At 36.8% G+C, this 18,863-nt stretch overlaps 1 protein-coding gene across 3 annotated transcripts in view; it reads right to left on the bottom strand.

Annotated features, from left to right (window-relative positions):
- Positions 1-18,863, bottom strand: part of dnah9 (dynein, axonemal, heavy chain 9) — a 260,170-nt gene that overhangs the window by 237,539 nt on the left and 3,768 nt on the right. For all 3 annotated transcript variants that reach the window (XM_073866631.1, XM_073866632.1, XM_073866634.1), the window contains exons 2-11: positions 14,783-14,979; positions 14,481-14,639; positions 11,873-12,003; positions 11,550-11,761; positions 9,667-9,900; positions 9,241-9,408; positions 7,857-7,973; positions 3,814-3,964; positions 3,595-3,709; positions 3,436-3,504 (exon numbers count right to left, since the gene is read on the bottom strand). In XM_073866631.1, coding sequence (XP_073722732.1) covers positions 3,436-3,504; positions 3,595-3,709; positions 3,814-3,964; positions 7,857-7,973; positions 9,241-9,408; positions 9,667-9,900; positions 11,550-11,761; positions 11,873-12,003; positions 14,481-14,639; positions 14,783-14,979 — 1,553 coding nt within the window. The remainder of the gene's footprint in view (positions 1-3,435; positions 3,505-3,594; positions 3,710-3,813; positions 3,965-7,856; positions 7,974-9,240; positions 9,409-9,666; positions 9,901-11,549; positions 11,762-11,872; positions 12,004-14,480; positions 14,640-14,782; positions 14,980-18,863) is intronic.

The following is an 18,863-nucleotide window of genomic DNA, read 5'->3' as shown; positions in this document are numbered from 1 at the left end:
TAAAAATCTTTTTGATGCAAATACTAGGCATGCCTGCCGTCGCCATCTTGGCATCTAATGGTGCATGATATCCTAATTAGAGGAGGGGAGAAAAAACGCAATTTTCAGCACAATTTATGGAAATTACTGCCACAAAATCTGTCATTTTGATCGCAAAGATCACAAAAATAAATCGCTAAATCCTGGACTGATCTTTACTACATAGTAAATATGAGCTTAATCTGATCCAGAAAATGCAGATGATTAAAACTTTTATACTTTTGGAACTTTGTTTTGTGTTTGGTAGTATAAATCACTATCCATTTTGACTATTGGAAAGGGGCAGCCTGGGCACCCTTCACTAGGGGTCGACCGATTATCGATCTGCCCAATTATCGACGTCGATATTAAGCATTTTGCCAATGATCGACATCAGCCATTTTAAAAGCAGGTTTGCATAAAGTAATATAATTTTAAAAGGAGCTTTTTTGGCTCTGACGCAGCCATCAATTTAGTGAGAGCTATCCGATTTTTATGTATATATAGTTTATTGGTGCTTTCTGCTCTTTTTTGTTATTATTAATATGACTGTTATAATATTTCTTAGAGTCAGAATTAAAAATGTTGTTTCAAAGCATTGAGAGTTTTTGTCAGAGCCCGAGTCTTAATTTTGACAATAATTTTCATTTTTTAACCCAGACATATCGGTTCAAAATATCGGTTATCGGTCTACTTGATCAGTAATAATCTGTATCGACATCGGCTCTAAAAAACACATATGGGTCGACCTCTACCCTTCACTTTGTGTTTCACAGAAGAAAAAAGTGCCACATTGTTGCATGACTCAAGACAGATTTGAACCCAAGCATCAACATCTCCTTGGATATCATAAGCATCTGCGTTAATCTACGCCACCATTTTTATTTCTTTTTATTACATTTACAGACATTTCTAAAATTCTGTTTTTACTTTGTCATTGTGTGGAGTGTAGAGAAATGAGGGGGAAAATACTATGCTTGTAGTATCAGGCTCCAACATAACAAGGGGGTCTAAAACCTTTGTAGATTCAGTAAAAAAAATATGAATTATTAAATAAAAATGATTACGTAGGATTGCATTTGTACAAGAATGTCTTAACTGTGGGAACTAAGCAAAACATTTATTAAGGGTGCAGAGTTTGTTTCAGTTGCACTGATTGGACAGCACTAATCTGGATGAGATTACTGATACTCTGATCTGGATGAGATTACCGATACTGTGACATTTTGTATTCCCTGTGCATTCCCACCATGATTTACTTAACATTTAACACTAACAAACCAGGGTTAGCCACTGAGAGAAAGGGTAACAGAAGGGAACAAAGTCTTCCTCACACCCCACACCTATCTGTGCAACCATTAACACCTCCCTCTCGATTCTCAACCTGCACTTAGGGCGCACTCACACTATCCAAACCAAACCGCGCTCGGGCACGTTTGACCCCCAAAGCCTGGTTTGTTTGACAAGTGCGATCGCTCTGTTCTGCGCCCGGGCGCGGATTGGTTAATCGCGCCACGGCCGGGTTGCAGAGGTGGGCCGGAGCGCGGTTCACTTGGGCTCAGGCGCGGAAGGCTGTGGTGTGAGCGCATTCGCGCCTGAGCGCGATTCAAAAGGTGAAGACGTCAGCTGCGCGACCACTCACCTTCATCTGCCGCCGTAAAAACCTTTTGATGCGCGCAGCGGAGTTACGTGAATGTCCGAGCTGCGCACGTGACAGATCAACTAAGCAATATGATGACATGTGAGAAGGCTGTCTGTAATCGCGCACCAAACGACTCCCGAATAAAAAACAGACTTATCATTACGATGGGTTCCAGTGTTAAGAGAGAGCTTTACTTCCTGCTTTTTTCAAAACAATCGCATCTTAATGACGAAAGCGCGCCCGGACTCGGATCAATAAAAGTACAGTGTGAGTACGTGCATCTGGGGGAGTAGGGAGGGGTGACAATCGCGCTGGGCCATGGTTTGGTTTGGTTTGGAAAATGTGAGTGCGCCCTTAGGATCTGCAAAGAGGATAGGTGTGTCTTCTTTTCCAGAAACCAATCATGAAGGCACCAAACCTTCACAGGTCTTACCACCTTACTGAAAGTTTGTAGACCAGCTATCGCTTTTCTTTACTCGGATCTTCAACAGATCCCTGGAGGCTGCATCCCACATAACCAAAGATCACAGGGCTAAATGATTACATTGACATCTGTCTATGATTTGATAGACTGGTATTACATAAATGATACCATCAGATCCCTACTGGATCCCAGCTGACCGCTAGTTGCTAAGATATTTATAGTACAAATGTTACGACTACAAAGATATTTTGAGGAATGTTTGAAACTAAACCAATCAGGAACCCCATTGACTTCCATTGCAGGAAAAAAAATACTATGGAAGTGAATGGGGCTCATGAATCGGATTTGTTTCAAACTATTGGTTTCAAACTAATGGTTTCAAACTAATTGTATCAAAATATCTTCCTTTGTGTTCATCAAAACAAATAAATTCATACAGTTTTGTAAGAACATGAGAGTGAGTAAATGACAATTTTGATTTTTGGGTGAACTATCCCTTTAAATTTTTTAAAGTAAATAATTCCTTGCGTTTGCAAACACACTTTGCAATAAAGCTTTTCCTAATTCTGTTTATTGGATTTCTGTGCACTGGGTATAGGCATGATTGCCTTGTTATAGTTGCAGAGCTGCAGTCCATGAAATCAAATACGTCTTTGCTTCACGCAAGTCACGTCTCTGTGTCAATAACACATAACAATAATATCTTAGGCTGGATTGTCTTTACGCAATACCTACGATTACCATCATGCAACAAGGAGGCTTAATTTTTGACTAGAGAGAATTCAGATCTATAAATAACTTTCAAAAATGAAGGGAAATTGCATGATATTTGTTTACGCATCCTCAGCTACACCTACATACACACATACAACACTACGATCATGCGATCCTTTATTAGCTACACTTTACAGAACAATTGCTAATGCAACACTGTGTGCGCATTACATATAACTGGAGGAAATGAAACCCTGAAGTAATAATCTGAAGAACAAACGCTAGCTTCTTTAATGAACAAATATGTTTATTATTTCTCTGTTCTGTGTAGGATGTTAAGGTCCTTCAGTTAATTTCATCCAATCTATCTGATACGCGTTGCTGTTCAAGCCTGCAGCAGAAAATATCTTGATACTACAATAAAGAAGCTCAATTATTATAACAAAGGCAGATCAAAGTGGTGTATTGAAAAAAAAATAAAGTTATCAACTGGGAAACACACAAACTTAAATTGTAGTCTGGTTCTCCCACTAAGCTGTCATATGCCTTTAGAAAAATGTAGGCCTAAATAATGAATTTTCATTTATTATTTAATGATTAATAGACATTTAAGATAAAACAAGATTAGTCAACTTACTGTTTAATTAGCTGCATCAACTCATCATATTTCTGGAACATTTCCTTTGCATCCACAGACTCCACACATCTATTAAAATTCAAATAAAATGGTTATATTGTTTATATGGCTTTTCAAAAAAAGCCTCTATGCAAACTGAAATAATTATTAATTTTTTACGGGTGGTTGACGAATCTGAAGTTATTATAAGGAATCTGTATGCGTTCTTCCAACTGCTGGACAAATTTCAGGCCTCCCGTGACAACAGGCATATTCTTGGGAACGGGCATGTAGCCTGAAAGATCAATAACCAGAAGACAGTAAAGATGTGACTACAAGAAAAACCTAAATTAACAAACAAAACAAGCTGTACTTTTGTTCATTACGAAGACATCTAACCTTGACATTCCTCTGCTTCAATCTGGCTTGTCAAGAGTGTTTTGCAACAGTTTAGTTCACTGTCAAACATTTTGATCAGCATCGGATATCTTGACTGAGCATCGGCTGCTATCAGGGGTCGTTCCAAAAGACTGCCAAACATGTCCAGAACCTGCCAAGCAATATATAATTGGGTAAAAAAATCTACTTCCAAAAACGTTTAGATCGTTTTTAAGGTTCACTGCACTATTAATTGTACATTGTGCAAAAATACCAGTATGCATACGAACATTTCATATATTACAGACGGTTTCAGCAGTAACAACATAAACAAGCGGATTTCGTGGTCAACACGTAACTTCCGGTAAACTTGGCTAAGAAAAAATAACAACAAAGTACTTTAAACATAGCTATTTACATAACAAGCAAAATAAACAACACGTAGATTCAGGGGTGCAAACTCATCAGGGGTGAAAAAGGTGACAAGACACAAGCGCTCTTATATAAGCGGATATGCGGCTTGCACGCTCCTCTTAAACAGAAACGGGTATATAGCGCATATAGCACTGTTGTCAACGGCTTAAAATCACTTAACTTAAAACTGCGGTGCGTGAACAAATGTTAAGCTTTATGACCACACGCATAGCAACGTGACGTGGGCGCGTAACCTCAAATGAAAAAATACTACGAGTTAAAGGGACACTTCACCCATATGCATTAAGCTTTGTATAGTTAGAACCCCAGTCATGTTTTTGAATGGTCATGCATCATTTCATCAAGTTGCCGCTGAGACAGGAGAAATACAGATTTCAGTGTTGCACTTCCTTCTTTCAATGATGTAAAAATCATCATATTGCATCATTGAAAGAAGGAAGTGCAATATCTTTGTTGAGGGAGTGAGACTACAAACACCCCTTTTCTTTGTCAAATAGGCACCAAATTCTAAATGTATGTTACATTTCGACTACAAATATAATGCACTTTCAATAAAGATTAATGTTTCTACGGGTGAAATGCCCCTTTAAGTATGTGCACTCAATCTGCAGACTGCTTAAACTTCGGCAGCAAATGAGGTGGCTATAAATTGTAAAACATAACCCGCCAAACTGGCTAGTAATTTGACATCGTTACCACAATAGCTGGACATGATTTTAATAATTTCATTTACTGCTACCATGTCGCAGACCCCCCTTACCCCTCATTTTCAAAAACTCATCGGATCTAGACGAATCACAAGAATGACCTATTTTGTATCAAAAACGGCGAATTTCGCCGAAAGGTGACAAGTTTGCACCCCTGAGATTACCTAGGAAACCAAAACATTTGCTATTTTCGACGAGGGATTTGTTCAAGAGTTCAGTTAAGCAACTAGTCAGACCATTAAAAAAAACTGAAACCGGAAGTAAAGTTCGGACCAGACGCATTTCGCGTTACCGCACGTGCGTACGATGAAACGGTCAATAAACAACATATAAGTGCATCTGACATGTTTTCTTGTAAATAAGCACTTTTCATTACTCTTAATAAAATTTGCCAACAAAACAGTATTTCTGAATGACTTAAGGTCTGGAGTCTGGACTAAGCATATTTGAAGCAAAAGTATTTGATGAACGTTTAATACATGTTGAGAGCGTCCGGCTAATATCTCATTCTTAAAGGATAATTCCGGTATTTAACACTTTGAGTCTCATTTCTGGTTTGTTTTGGATGAACTACAGTGATGGACACAGAAATTTTGACAATGGGTCGTGTCTTGAGTTTTTGACTCGTTTAGAAGCGTCTCTTGACTGCTTCAGAATGGAAGTCAATGGCCATGCACAAACATGTCATTAAAACAACACTTAACGTTCATTTTCAAAACTGTGCTACTCACTGAGTGGTTCGTGGTGTTTGTTGATGATTAAAAACAAGTTGTGTAGCGAAATACAGTTTCTGTCGTGTTTTATTTGGCATTTTGTAAAATTCCATTGACTTCTCTAGGAAGACGCAATGCTCGCTGATATATCACTCCGCCGCCGGGAAACAGAAAAGGGGCTGTTTACTCTCAGAAGAAATTTTTCCCATATTTGTAGGGCTGACATTCGATTCGTGGGTTGACATTCGATTTTCAGTTTTGAGATTCGAATATATATTTTTTTTTTACAGCGTTAATGCAGAGCTTTTGCCAAGCAGGAAGTGCGCTTCACGCTCCCGCTCTATAGGTGGCGCAGAGAGACCAACATCCAGAGCCAACAGCACTAGTGGAAGAGATCACCTCAAACGGAAAGCACGCTTCCTGCTTTGGCATTCACGCTAATAATGTTGTAAATAACGTTCAGTTTCTTGCAAAAACTGATTGATTTGCTTCACAAGACGTCAATATGTCACACGGAGTTATGGGGGATTACTGTTGTATTGGATATATATGCTTTATCTCTTAAAGTGTGCGGATCTGTTGACTTGCATGACGGAGCAGTGGGGTTTCTGCAAAATATTTTATTTATTGTTTTCCTGATGAAAAAACATATTGGATGGTGTAACTGTTATAAATAAACTTGATTTTGAAAGTATACTACCGTTTTATTACAGTTTGTTGGACTATGGTCATTCATGCTTCAGACTCAAATATAGAGCGGAAGTATATACGCGGTTGTGAGGTATCTGAAAAAATAGTTCCACTATAGCAAACAACACGGATTGAAATCATACATTGCGCCAATATATTTGTTTTTAATCATCAACAAACACCACGGACCACTCGGTGAGTAGTACAGTTTTGAAAATGAACGTTAAGTGTTGTTTTAATGACATGTTTGTGCATGGCCATTGACTTCCATTCTGAAGCAGTCAAGAGACGCTTCTAAATCAGTCGAAAAGTCAAGACACGACCCATTGTCAAAATTTCTGTGTCCATCACTGTAGTTCATCCAAAACAAACCAGAAATGAGACTCAAAGTGTTAAATACCGGAATTATCCTTTAACAGTTGTGTTTAGCAGATTTTACATCTGATCTCCTCATAATACATACATTTTTTTTCTCCTTTGGTTTGAAACTGAGCTCTGATAAGGATTATAAATCTGGAGAGATTTATGCAGTCCAATATTAAAATTCAGGATGCATTCCTGATTGGGGACTGGATAATATGCAGATATCTACAGAAACTGTTACTGTATATAGTTTAAAGCAGTGCTTCTCAATCCTGGTCCTCGAGAACCCCTTCCCAAAAACTTTTAGAAGTCTCCTTATTTAAAGGTGCAGTGTGTAAATTTTAGCAGCATCTAGTGGTGAGGTTGCGAATTGCAACCAATGGCTCAGTCCACTGCTCACCCCTCGCTTTTGAAACGCATAGAGAAGCTACAGTAGCCGCCACCGGAAAAACATGTCATTTACGGAGACAACTTAGTGAAAAAAGTTGAGGGCTTTTGTAGAAACATGGTGGCACAAAATGGCGACTTCCATGTAAGGGGACCCTCAGTGTATGTAGAAAAAACTTTCTTTCTAAGGTAATAAAAACATAACGGTTCATTATAAAAAGGTCTTTATACACCCCTGATAATATAGTTTTGTTTATTATTTTGCATTTCTGTCAAGAGATCTTTTTAAAAATTACACAGTGCACCTTTAAAACACCTGATTCAACTTATCCTCCCCATTCAAAATGGTAAACATGTCTCCCTAACAAGCTGATGATGAGTTAAATCAGGTGTGTTAAATAAGACGACATCTAAAACTTTTTGGGAGGGTGTCCTTCAGGACCAGGATTGGGAAGCACTGGTCTAAAGTTATTACTAGGAGCAGCACACTTACAGAAACTGTTGGTACACTGAAAAAATTGTCCCAAGCTGTCACTGGGGCAGTGCCTCTTTAAAAAAGTCATAATATGTACCATTTAAATACAGATATTTATACATATGATACCAATATGTACCTTTTGAGTTACTCATATGAACTGTTTGGTACCAGCATGCACTTATGAGGTACTAATAGAAACTCTAGGGGCAAAGGTGTCCTTTTTTTAAGGGTATCGCCTCAATGACATTCACTTTTTGATACTTTTTGTATGGTAGCTACTGTCTCACTCACCTTTAAAGCGCTCCCCAGATCAGAAGCATCATCAAAACCACGACAAAAGATTGTACCCAAGCACCGGTCAGTATCCTCCACTTTGAGCTGGAACTTCATGACATCAGCCTCGAATTCCTACAAAGAAACCTCTTTTCTTAATCCCTTAACTAGCACAAATTTCTTTTGAGTGGGGGGTGAAGCTGTGATGTACACCTTCAAATTAATATAACTTTTGGCATCTAGAAGCCTAATCTTTGTCTAGTTTAAAAGACAAATTAAGGTTTTTCACAGATATTTCACAAATATTCAATTAAAATAAAAAGTTACAGCAGTTTACATTTTAATAAATACAAATAATGCAATAACATTAATTTTATGAATGAAATTATTAAAATGTAAATGTTTCACAAAAGTAATAATGTAAACATGCCACAAGTCTCAAGTAGTTGTAATCCAAATTTCAAGTTAAAATCACAAAAAAAATGTGGTTTGTGTCACACTTTTACTGGTTTTACCAACAACGGCCATTAGATGTCACAGTTTGCTGCATACTCTTGTCACAAATTAATAAATTACTGTCACTGCATTATTATCAATGCAAAACGGGTTCTTAGAGCTTTTCAATGATATATAGTTTGTCAACATTTTAGAAGATTTATAATAGGACATAGTGTTATGTCACTACATTATTTCTATCATCAGATGACATTGAAATATGAAAACTACATTCTGGGAGCTCTACAGTGATATATGGTTTGTCATGATTCGTTTAGGTTTAGAGTAGGGTTTTAGTGTTATAAACATTAACAAAATAATTGGTCTACCTTTGGGCCTGTGACCTTTTAGAAACTGACTCTTACTACATCATAATTCTCCCAAAATGGTGATGAAATATGAAAACTACACTCTTTGACCTTTCCAAAAATATATAATTTGTCAAGATTGTTTAGGTTTAGAATAGGGTATTAGTAGGCCCACCTGTGGCATTTTAGAAAATGGCTCTCAATATGTCCTTTCTTTACAAAACTCTTACAGCTTTCAAACGATACATAGTTTGTCATGATTGTATAAGAATTAACATGCAAAACACTGAAGTAAACGTAGGTGTCCCGTTGGTGAGACAGTGACATTTCGTAGGATATAAATGTTTTGAGGCACACTCTTATCATAAATGAATCAATAACTCTCCCTACATCATTTATTTTTATAAAACACTGTTAAAATATGTATTTTAGAGGTTTAGACCTTTCCAATGATACATAGTTTGTCATGATATATAAAAATTTACATGCAAAATATTGAAGTAAACTCAGATGTCCGGCTCAAGGGACGGTACCAGTTAAGGGGTTTAAAAGATCTTTAACCATGTTTGTTTTGTTGTGATTTTGAGATGTTAACTTACCATGTTATTAAGATCAAGGCAGTCATACGTCTTCTCTGAGAATACTTTGTATGTCTCCAAGAATTCCTCATGTAACCACTGGACCTGCTGACTGAGAGATTTTCCTCGAATGCCTCCTAACACAACCTTTTCCAACTTCATCATATCAACGACAGTCAGCAGTAGCGTCTAAACAATGACATTAAAATATACTGTGGTAAACTCAGACAACAACCTCAGTATCAATACCATCAATACCATCAGAATATCTACTGTACACACAAATAATATACCCTCGCTTAGGTATACCTTGAGAAATTATGGTATATAGATAGATATTAGATATAGATAGTGGCTATAGATAAAACAAAGTTTGATCCTACTCCTTACCCATTATCTCACAATGTTGTTAAAATAATCATTAAATTATTTGAAATGCTTCCTTACTTCAATTGTTCTTAGTCTCTTCATGAAGTGATCAAGCCGAACAAACACCAATAGGGGGGAGAAATCCCAGGGCTTAACCTTCTTCTCATTTCTTTGGTACCGACTCAGGTTGGCCTTTCTGTCCTCGTATGTGCTCTTGAAATGTGTAAGAACATCTATAGCAGTTTGAACTTGTGAGAGGCTCTCCATCACATCACCCTTTAGGATGTCTTCTGGGTTCAGGTAAGTCCGAGCCTATAAAAATAACACAGATTTAAGATCCTATCACTACTGTGCACAACATTACTGCTCTAAACCGATTCTTAAGCTTTAATATAAAAGTGGAAAACTTACAGGGTACAAAAAATCTAGTGATTTCAGGATGTCAAGCTGAATGAGTACTGTTTATTGTACAGTATATGACGTTTTAGGCTAGTCGTAATATAAAATCAACCCCTGCTTTCTGTTATTGTAACTTATAGTAGCAAACATTAAGTAAACAAAAAATAATTCAATCCACCTTTTTCTCGAACGCGGAAGTGAGTGATATGACGTATTTCCCTTTTTTGTGCAAGACTTCCTGTTCAATAGCCAGCCGGTAGAAAACAGTGTAGTGGGAGCACGCATAAAACATGATTTAAACGGTTAATATTTACTACACCTGCCATGTATGAACCAGTGTGAGGATGAAATTAAGAAGTGGCTTGATATATGAAGATATATTCAATCATTTCGTGTTGTTGATCGGAGGTGACGGGTCTTCAATGTGCAAATATAAAAGCACAGAGACATACCAGTATCTTTACAATGGGAAAGTCAGTCAAGTGTTTGTACATGGAATTTACTAAGACTTCGTGTTTTTAACTTTTCAGGGGTTGGTTTAATATGTCACATCTGTCCCTCTGGTGTGAGGTTTTTTTAAACAACAATTTTTAGTGGACTTATTCATGGTGACACGTCGAGCTTCACGCGGTCCGACACAGTCAGCAGCATCTTTCTCATTCAACACATTGTAAGTTATTTAAACAAACCATAATAAACATATTAAACTACTACATGTATTTAGTATTGTTTTCGTTTTATGAAAATATTATTACATCGCTTCTTATGCACTAGGTGGAGACATGAGCTTATGAAATTATTTGCTTACTTTTTAAAGTCTTTGCTTTTTCATTATAAACTATTATAAACATTAACTAAACAGATTATGTTTTATATATTCTGTACTGTAATCGCATTTTTGTAATAATACATAGCAGCAGAATAAATAAATCAGCATATTTTTATCAGCATAATATTAGTTGTTTTTAAACAATGATTGTATTTATTGTTTACTGGCAGTTTCTATGAAAGGTTTTACTGGATGAATTTTGTAAATACAGATCATGATTGCATGTGCACCACATACACATTCAGTTCTTGTTCATGGATTATGGTTAAAACAAATGTTTTGTAAAGATTTACTGCGTTTGTATAAGCTATTATGGCAACCCCTAACTGCCAAATTATGTCAGTCTTGCTGGATTTCATAATAAACATTAAACAGCCAGTTAAAATGGCACACTTGTGTTTTCCGCAATAGACTACCATTAGCTTTAGTGGCTCACCGGAAGTCATAAACAGGAAAGCTCAAAGATGGCGGCGCCCACATTTACTGTACATCAAAAACAGGTGGATAGACTGGCTGTATTATTTAAATTTGTAAATAATTCTCGGAGAAGTGCTTATTGTTTATGTGAGATTATAGTGGTTATATATAATAATTACTGTTTTCAATTCAGTAACAGAACATAAAAGTAGCGTAATAATACAAAGTCTTTACAAACTTGTGGCATCTCTGAAAATTCACAATATATAAATATATTAAACAGTGACACTTAATTCTAACTCGATACGTAAAATACCTGCTGGATAAGGAGGTTGCTGATCTCTTGTAAAAGCACAGTGACTCTGGCTGGGGTGTTGTAGTATTTGGAGTTGGCCCAGATCACACAAACAGTGTGCATGAGGGCAACAATACTCCCCTTTAGCTTTATGAAGTCTTGATTCTCAAGGTCTTCTATAGGTTTCTGTATCGGCTTCAGGAAGACACTGATCTCCCTTGCCTCATTTAGAGCTTAACAAGAACAAAATAACATGTTATAAAATTAAAGTTTTATCTGTAGCACTACAGCTGTAGCATCACAAGTTTTTGACCTGAAGTTAATGTTTTTACACAATGTCATACCTTCCGCAACATCCTGGAGCATTTTTTCAAAATAGGGATAGTAAACGCTTTCTACCGCAACCATTAGCTCAGCCATTTTTGCAATCTTTGGTGACTGGAGCTGGTCATGTATGCCCTGAAGATCAGCAACTCTGTAACAAAAAAATAAAACAACCAAATAACAGAATATAAAGAGAACAAGGTTAAAGACTATTTTACACAGCATTTGAGTGACTGAAATTCCCTACACAGGCTCACTGGAATTGCGTACGCCTGCCTACATTTCTGCATAACCTAAAATACATTGCTTCATGTACATAATGCTGCATCTTTCAGTTGGAGTGTACACTAGATGCACTGGAGGCGCTTGTTTTTCTCCGTTTTGATTCTGGTTCATTCAAGGTTACAAAGCAGACAATAAAGAGCATTACTGGACTACATCCATCAGTTCATGCTAGTGTGACTCTGGTAGATAAACGTCTGATGTCTGATTGATCGTGTTCGGCTGAGGTTTGTCAAAATCTTGTTATTTACAGAAAGCATAGTGGAGACTTACAAAAGGGACCGTAATAAATTATCAAAATACATCTGTATGCTTAAGTTAGCTGTGTTTTATTAAAAATAAACTGCATGGATAGCATAAGTCGTTTAGGCATGCCGTGTGCTTGCGTGCATATGATTATAAATAGGTACCAACGGCACAAATCTTTAACAAAGGCAAGCAGATTTAATGTGTATGCGTGTGATTGGTAACTTTTAAAGGAGCGGTGAATCAATCAATTTTAACTTGATAATTTGTTATATAAGAGGTCAATATACTTAAATGAACATCCTGCAAGTTTCAAAACTGAAAACATCCTCTTTACTGAAATATAACAGTTTTGGCAGCAAGCCAAAAAAAACGGTTGGTTCAGGAATGTGCCGAAATATGACGTCAGTAGAATTGAAACACCTCCCTAAACCCAAATACAACCACCACTTTTGTAGCCCTGCCCACAGCTTCACGTGACACACGTGTGGGCCAGGGGCAAAGTAAACCATGCAGTGTCTCAACAATCAGTAAACATGTCTTTAAAGATTGCCAAATGTAACCAAAATGACTTTTAAATAAAAATTTTTAGAGAGACTTTTATTTTGACACGGTGATCTGTTATGAGTAACCATGGAAACAGAAGCCATTTCTCAATGTCAAGGAAGGATCCTCGGAAGCTAGAATTTCGAGGATGCTACGTCATCGACGTCCGTCGAAGGACTGTTCCAATGTTGAGGATCCTCGAAATTTCAGCCAAGGACTGAGTCCTTCGTTCCAGAAATATCCAATATACAGGAAAGGATGCATATTTGTATCCTTCGCGCTCTTCACGCGCTGAAATCACCCACAATCCTATGCGCGCAGCACCGAAAGCACACCTTTCAATCACGCAATGACGTAATGACGTGCACTTGCTAGCCGGTTTCATTTAACGTGTTCTCCGAATGCTTAAAAGGAGCCTCGCCTAGCCTCTGAAGGAAGTGACTTGTAAGGACTTGTCCTGCCAAGGAAGTATCCTTGACATTGAGAAACGGCTACAGTCTTTGGTTGTGGAAGAACCGTCTGGGAACAACACAACGCTGGATAACCTTAACTCTGAGGCTTGGAACATAACATTAGGAATGCGTGGTTAGAGTTTGTTTTTGAAGTACCACCAGCTCGCGTGGGGAGTGTTTGTTTACTTTGTGTACCGCAGATTCATTCAAAGAAGCCACGATTCGATGCTGTATTGTCAGAGAAACTGTTATTAAAAGCACCACTAATATTGGATCTGACAAAAATGACACAGTAAGTAAAACATTTTACTTTATTTAAGATAATGTTACTGCGTTTCACTATTGCTTTGTAAGAGATGCCCTGTTGTAACATCCGTGCCTAAACATGTATGTTTGACTGTTTTTAATTTACTAAAAACATTAAACGATTATAAAGGTACAACACTTAATACGATTGTAATTTAACAGTAGAAATATACAAAGTTAGTGATGAGGACTTACCAGCCGCAATTTAGATTCTGAGGTGCGCTTACTGTGTTGTATACGGTAATTTAATCACGTCGAGTTTAAAGTTTTGTTTCTCCTTTACTATATGCATTGTCATTTATGTGTATCATCTTTAGCACCCAGAATCTTTTGTGGCTCAAACATATATGTATTCGGCTGCTATCTTTACACACTAATCTTTTTAAAACATTTCCCCACATGTAATGACGGTGAATGAAGCTGTCCAATCATAGCAGTGGGCGCTTACGTCCAGGTCTTTAATGCGGCCCACCCCTTTAAACGAACCATTTCTCCAGAGAGTCACTAATCCATGTTACAAAATAGCCAATTACTTATTCCTTTGATGTTTTTGAACGTAAAAACCACACAAACATCATAAGTAGACCTCAGACAACAGTATAAAACAATAAAATCGACAAATGTATGGCCCCTTTAAAAATCCCATATCAAAACTCAAACGCCTCTAGTGGACATTCTATGGAAAGATACATTGCTAGTATCTGCAGCAACATATTTTTGAATTATATAGAATGTAGAATGAGGTACATACAGGAAAGTAAGCCTGATTTGGAAAATCCCAGTATGCAAAGCTAACCTGTCTTTCCAAAAGTTGATCTCCACATGTGGGGTTGGGTTATTGCCTTTAAGAAGTGTCTCAGAAGAATCTTTCTTCAAGACTTTATAGACTCGATTACTCCAATCAATCACAACAGTCTCCATAGAGTAAATGAGGCTTTTATCCACAGGATAGCCGCTGCAACAAATCAAACAATTACAGCAAAGTTTATAGCTCAATCACAAGATCAAGTAGAATTGCAACTTTTAACCATAATCCACTTGGTAAATCACAATTTTCTATTTTAGGTCGAGTAAAAACTAATTTCTGGAATTACTGACCCCTTTCCTCTTTCATGAGCGGCTTCCTCAAATCGTTCAGATCCTGTAGGTAGAGGAAGTAACGTTTTGCCTTTGACTTGTCCCATAGTGAAACACACACTGTTTTTAAGGACATCGACATGTCGAGTGAGGTCCAGAGAAACAACACGGGGCACGTCGCTGTGGTTCTTCTTGTTAGACAACAGTGGTACAACAACCTAAAAAAGATATAAAATTGTAAATGTAAATTGTAAATAATCTCAGGTCAGTGAGTTAAACCCAAATCCTCTTGTGATGTTTCTACTAGCACTAATTCACTAATTCATAATTTTGCTGATGCTTTTACAAACACTGAGACAAACCGCCATTTTAGTGCACATGGTAATTGTTCATTGATCACCTGAGCTTTTAAGCATTGTTTCCAACCAGTTCTGGTAACCCTAAACACAACGTTAAAATTCTAAATATACGAATGCCCTCTCTGTTGACATCAGGTGCTACTTTTCTCAAATTTCAATACAGACTTTGTATAATCCATTAACAATGGTGAACATTTGTAAGAATTGACACTATAACAAATTTTAATCTACACTACTTGCATATTATTTTCACTTTACATTTATTTTCTTAAAAGTACATTTCACCCAAACAAAAAGCCATTTAAACAGACTTGTCTTCTCGTCGGCTAGTGCATTTTATTGCACAACAATTATTTAGTATTTGGGGCCCACTGTCCAATTTTAAACCTGCAGACAGTGGCATATCTTTCTTGCCCTCCAGGGGGGCATTCCCCTAAGTGAGTGCCGTCACATGAAAACGATCAATACCAGATTATTTCACAACCCTATGCCCTGCTAGATGCTCTAATCTTATTTGTGGCCTGACAAAGTTGTAGGATACACTTGTAGGAGCCATGTTAGGTTTAAATTATGTGACTATGGGAAAATTGGGGTGTCATTAATTATGTAAGGCTTAAACACCTGTGCGTGTAGCTTTAGAAACATGGGGGTAAGTGTATAAGCCCATATTTTTTTGGTTGTATAATCGTAATGCAACATAACATATATTCAATATTCATCCAGATGCAGTATTCTTGAGCAATCCAAAGTTATTTTCTGCTATAATGTGAAAACCTTCAAATCGATGAAGAATGAACAAAAAAATTGCAAAGATTATTGACGTCTCACAAATTTATTGCCTTCCTATTCACCTCCTAGGCGAGATTGAGTTTAGCTTAAACACGTTTTTATTAGAAAAAGAACATTGTGGATAACATTTTGTTTGTATGCGGCCTGTCAAGAACAGAACGATTTTATGTTTGTTTGCTTTTTGAAACACATCTCTCCGTGTGTGCACTTTTGAGTGCCCTTAAACGGGCAAGCACACACAGACAGAGGGCGAATTCCAAACGGCGCATTAAAAACTCACTCCACATAAAAACATTGTTGTTTTCATTGCTCTATTCGCCAAATGTTAATGGACTACAGTTTGAGACACAGTAGAGCAACTCTCTCTAAAGTTTACACATCAAGAGTTTTGATCTTTGAAGGGATGATCACGTCTGACTGAAGCTGGACCGGACACATTCAACGGCATGTTTCTTCTCATCTTCTTCCTTTCTCCGTTTTCGTCCCTGTGCGCCAGAGGGTTTAGTAGACCACTTCATTTTAGATGAACACGTCAGCACCTGAGCACTTGCCTAACATATCGCATCTCCCCTCCCACCCGCTACACCAAAGGGAGCCGGCGCCACCAACACATTTGTCGCCCTAGGCGACTGACTAGTTGCCTATAGCAATCGCCGGCACTGGTTTCAGGTGTTGATTTCTTTAAAGATTGTGTCTGTAAATTGTGACCATAACAAAACAAGCTACAAATACATGTTTCGATAATATATTATGTACAGGGCTTGACAACAACTTTTTGCTTACCAGCCACAATGGCCAGTGGTTTTCCAAAGTTACTAGCCACTGAGCATTTTCGCTGGCCACAATTTTGTTTATGAAAAAATACATTTTATATGATTAAAATTTGTGCTAGGCGATATTTCGATAATGATGATTTTCCCCGGTATAATTTTCCCCAATAAAGCGATAACGGCGGTTTGATGAGTGATCGATAATGTTCATGCACTGTGTGTAATGTTGCGCAAGCACTTCCGGATGCGGCACGCGCTCTTGGTTTACAATGACAGTGTCAGTTAGACTTGAAGGAGTGGGGTAAGAGGAGGCAAGTTTTCATTTATAAGTAGAGCCCTATGATTTTCGCAATGCGGATAACGAGGACGGAATCCAAATGCGCGTAAACATTTTCCTTTTGTGTAATGTTGGACGCGCAAATAGGGTTCGTCAAAGCCTCGCCTGTCATGTTCTGAATAAAAAGTTGTTTAAAACCATTATTAATTGTCTGGTTTTTACAATTTTCATTGAGGAGCAAAAATCTGCCTTTAAATTTGACAGGAATAAAGATTTGTTATTTATCATGATAATTATCGATATCGACCGATATGGAAAACATTTTCCTGATTTTTTTGGCCATATTGCCCAGCCCTAATTAAAATTGACTTCGGCATGCTAAATTTAATTTTTAAAGATTGACACCCAAATTGAGACTACATATTAGCTGGTATATACCTTAATACAGATCACATCATATATATTTAGCTGCATGAAAAACATGGTTTACACTGAAAATATTACTTTCTTACTTAGATATTTTTACTGAAAACAAGACAAAAATACTAACATTTCTTAAATTAAGAATCATTTTCTTGATGAGCAAAATGATCCAAGAAATTAAGTCTAGTTTTTAGACAAAAACATAACATTTAATGTGCTTAAAGCAAGCAAAAACACAATCTGCCACTGGGGTAAGAAAAAAATCTTGAACTTTTTTTCTTAAACACTTAATTCAAGAAACATTGTCTTACCATATAGGCAGATTTTTGCTTGTTTTAAGCACAGATTCACTTAAATTTTATATTTTCTTAGGTAATTTTGCTCATCAAGAAAATGCTTCTAGATTTAAGGAATTTTTTTTAGATATTTATACAAGACAAAAATACTAAGAAAGTATTTTTTCAGTGCAGTAAGGCATAAATAGCAGGGCTGGGTATCGATTCAGATGTTCCAGATCAATTCGATTTCGATTCTAGGTTCGATTTGATTACAATTCTCGAATTGATTTTTATACTCGATTCTCAATTCAACTCAATGAATATAGATTTAATACAAATGGGTAACACTTTACAATAAGGTTTATTAGTTAACATTAGTTAATGTAATAACTAACTAGGGCTGGGTATTGGCAAGGGACTCCCGATATGATACGCATCACGATACATGGGGTCATGATACGATTCGTATCACGATACAATACGCATCGTTGCATGTCGCAATGCATTGCAATACTTTTCCTTTTTTATCAAAAATTTAAAAAATTGAGTTGAGCACCTGCAGTTTTTAAATTTTCTGCCATTTTCTCACTCCCTCTAACTTCTAAGACATTGGCCCCAATGGCAGACAACTGGACAATGACAACAACAGCAGCGGCAGAGGAGGTCGTTTGACCCACACAGAGGGATTTGATGATTTTTAAAATATCGATAGTATCGATATTTTTGCACCCCCCTATAACTAACATGAACAAACCATGAGCAATACATTTGTTACAGTATGTATTAATCTTTGTTAATGTGCGTTAATAGAAATAAAGCTTTTAATTGTTTGTTTATGTTAGTTCACAGTGCATTAACTAACATTAACAAGATTTTAATATATTATTAGTAATTGTTGAAATTAACATTAACAAAGATTAATAAATGCTGTATACGTGCAGTTCATGTTAACTAATGTATACTAGTCAACATTTGAAGTGGATCAAAACCTTTTATAAAAGTTTTGTTAACATTTTGAACAATACCTGTTCTTGTCTCAGGACAACTTTGATTAACTTTTTGATCCACTTCAAATGTTGACTAGTGTAGTTAACTAATAAACCTTATTGTAAAGTGTTACCTACAAATAATTTATAAAAAAGAACAAGTTAACAGTGAAAAGACCACGTTTACAAGTGGGTAATTAATAAAAAGAATTAATAAATA

The sequence above is a fragment of the Misgurnus anguillicaudatus genome, chromosome 4, assembly GCF_027580225.2.
Source record: "Misgurnus anguillicaudatus chromosome 4, ASM2758022v2, whole genome shotgun sequence".
NCBI classification, from domain to species: Eukaryota; Metazoa; Chordata; class Actinopteri; order Cypriniformes; family Cobitidae; genus Misgurnus; species Misgurnus anguillicaudatus.
This window is presented reverse-complemented; position numbering and strand designations above follow the sequence as displayed.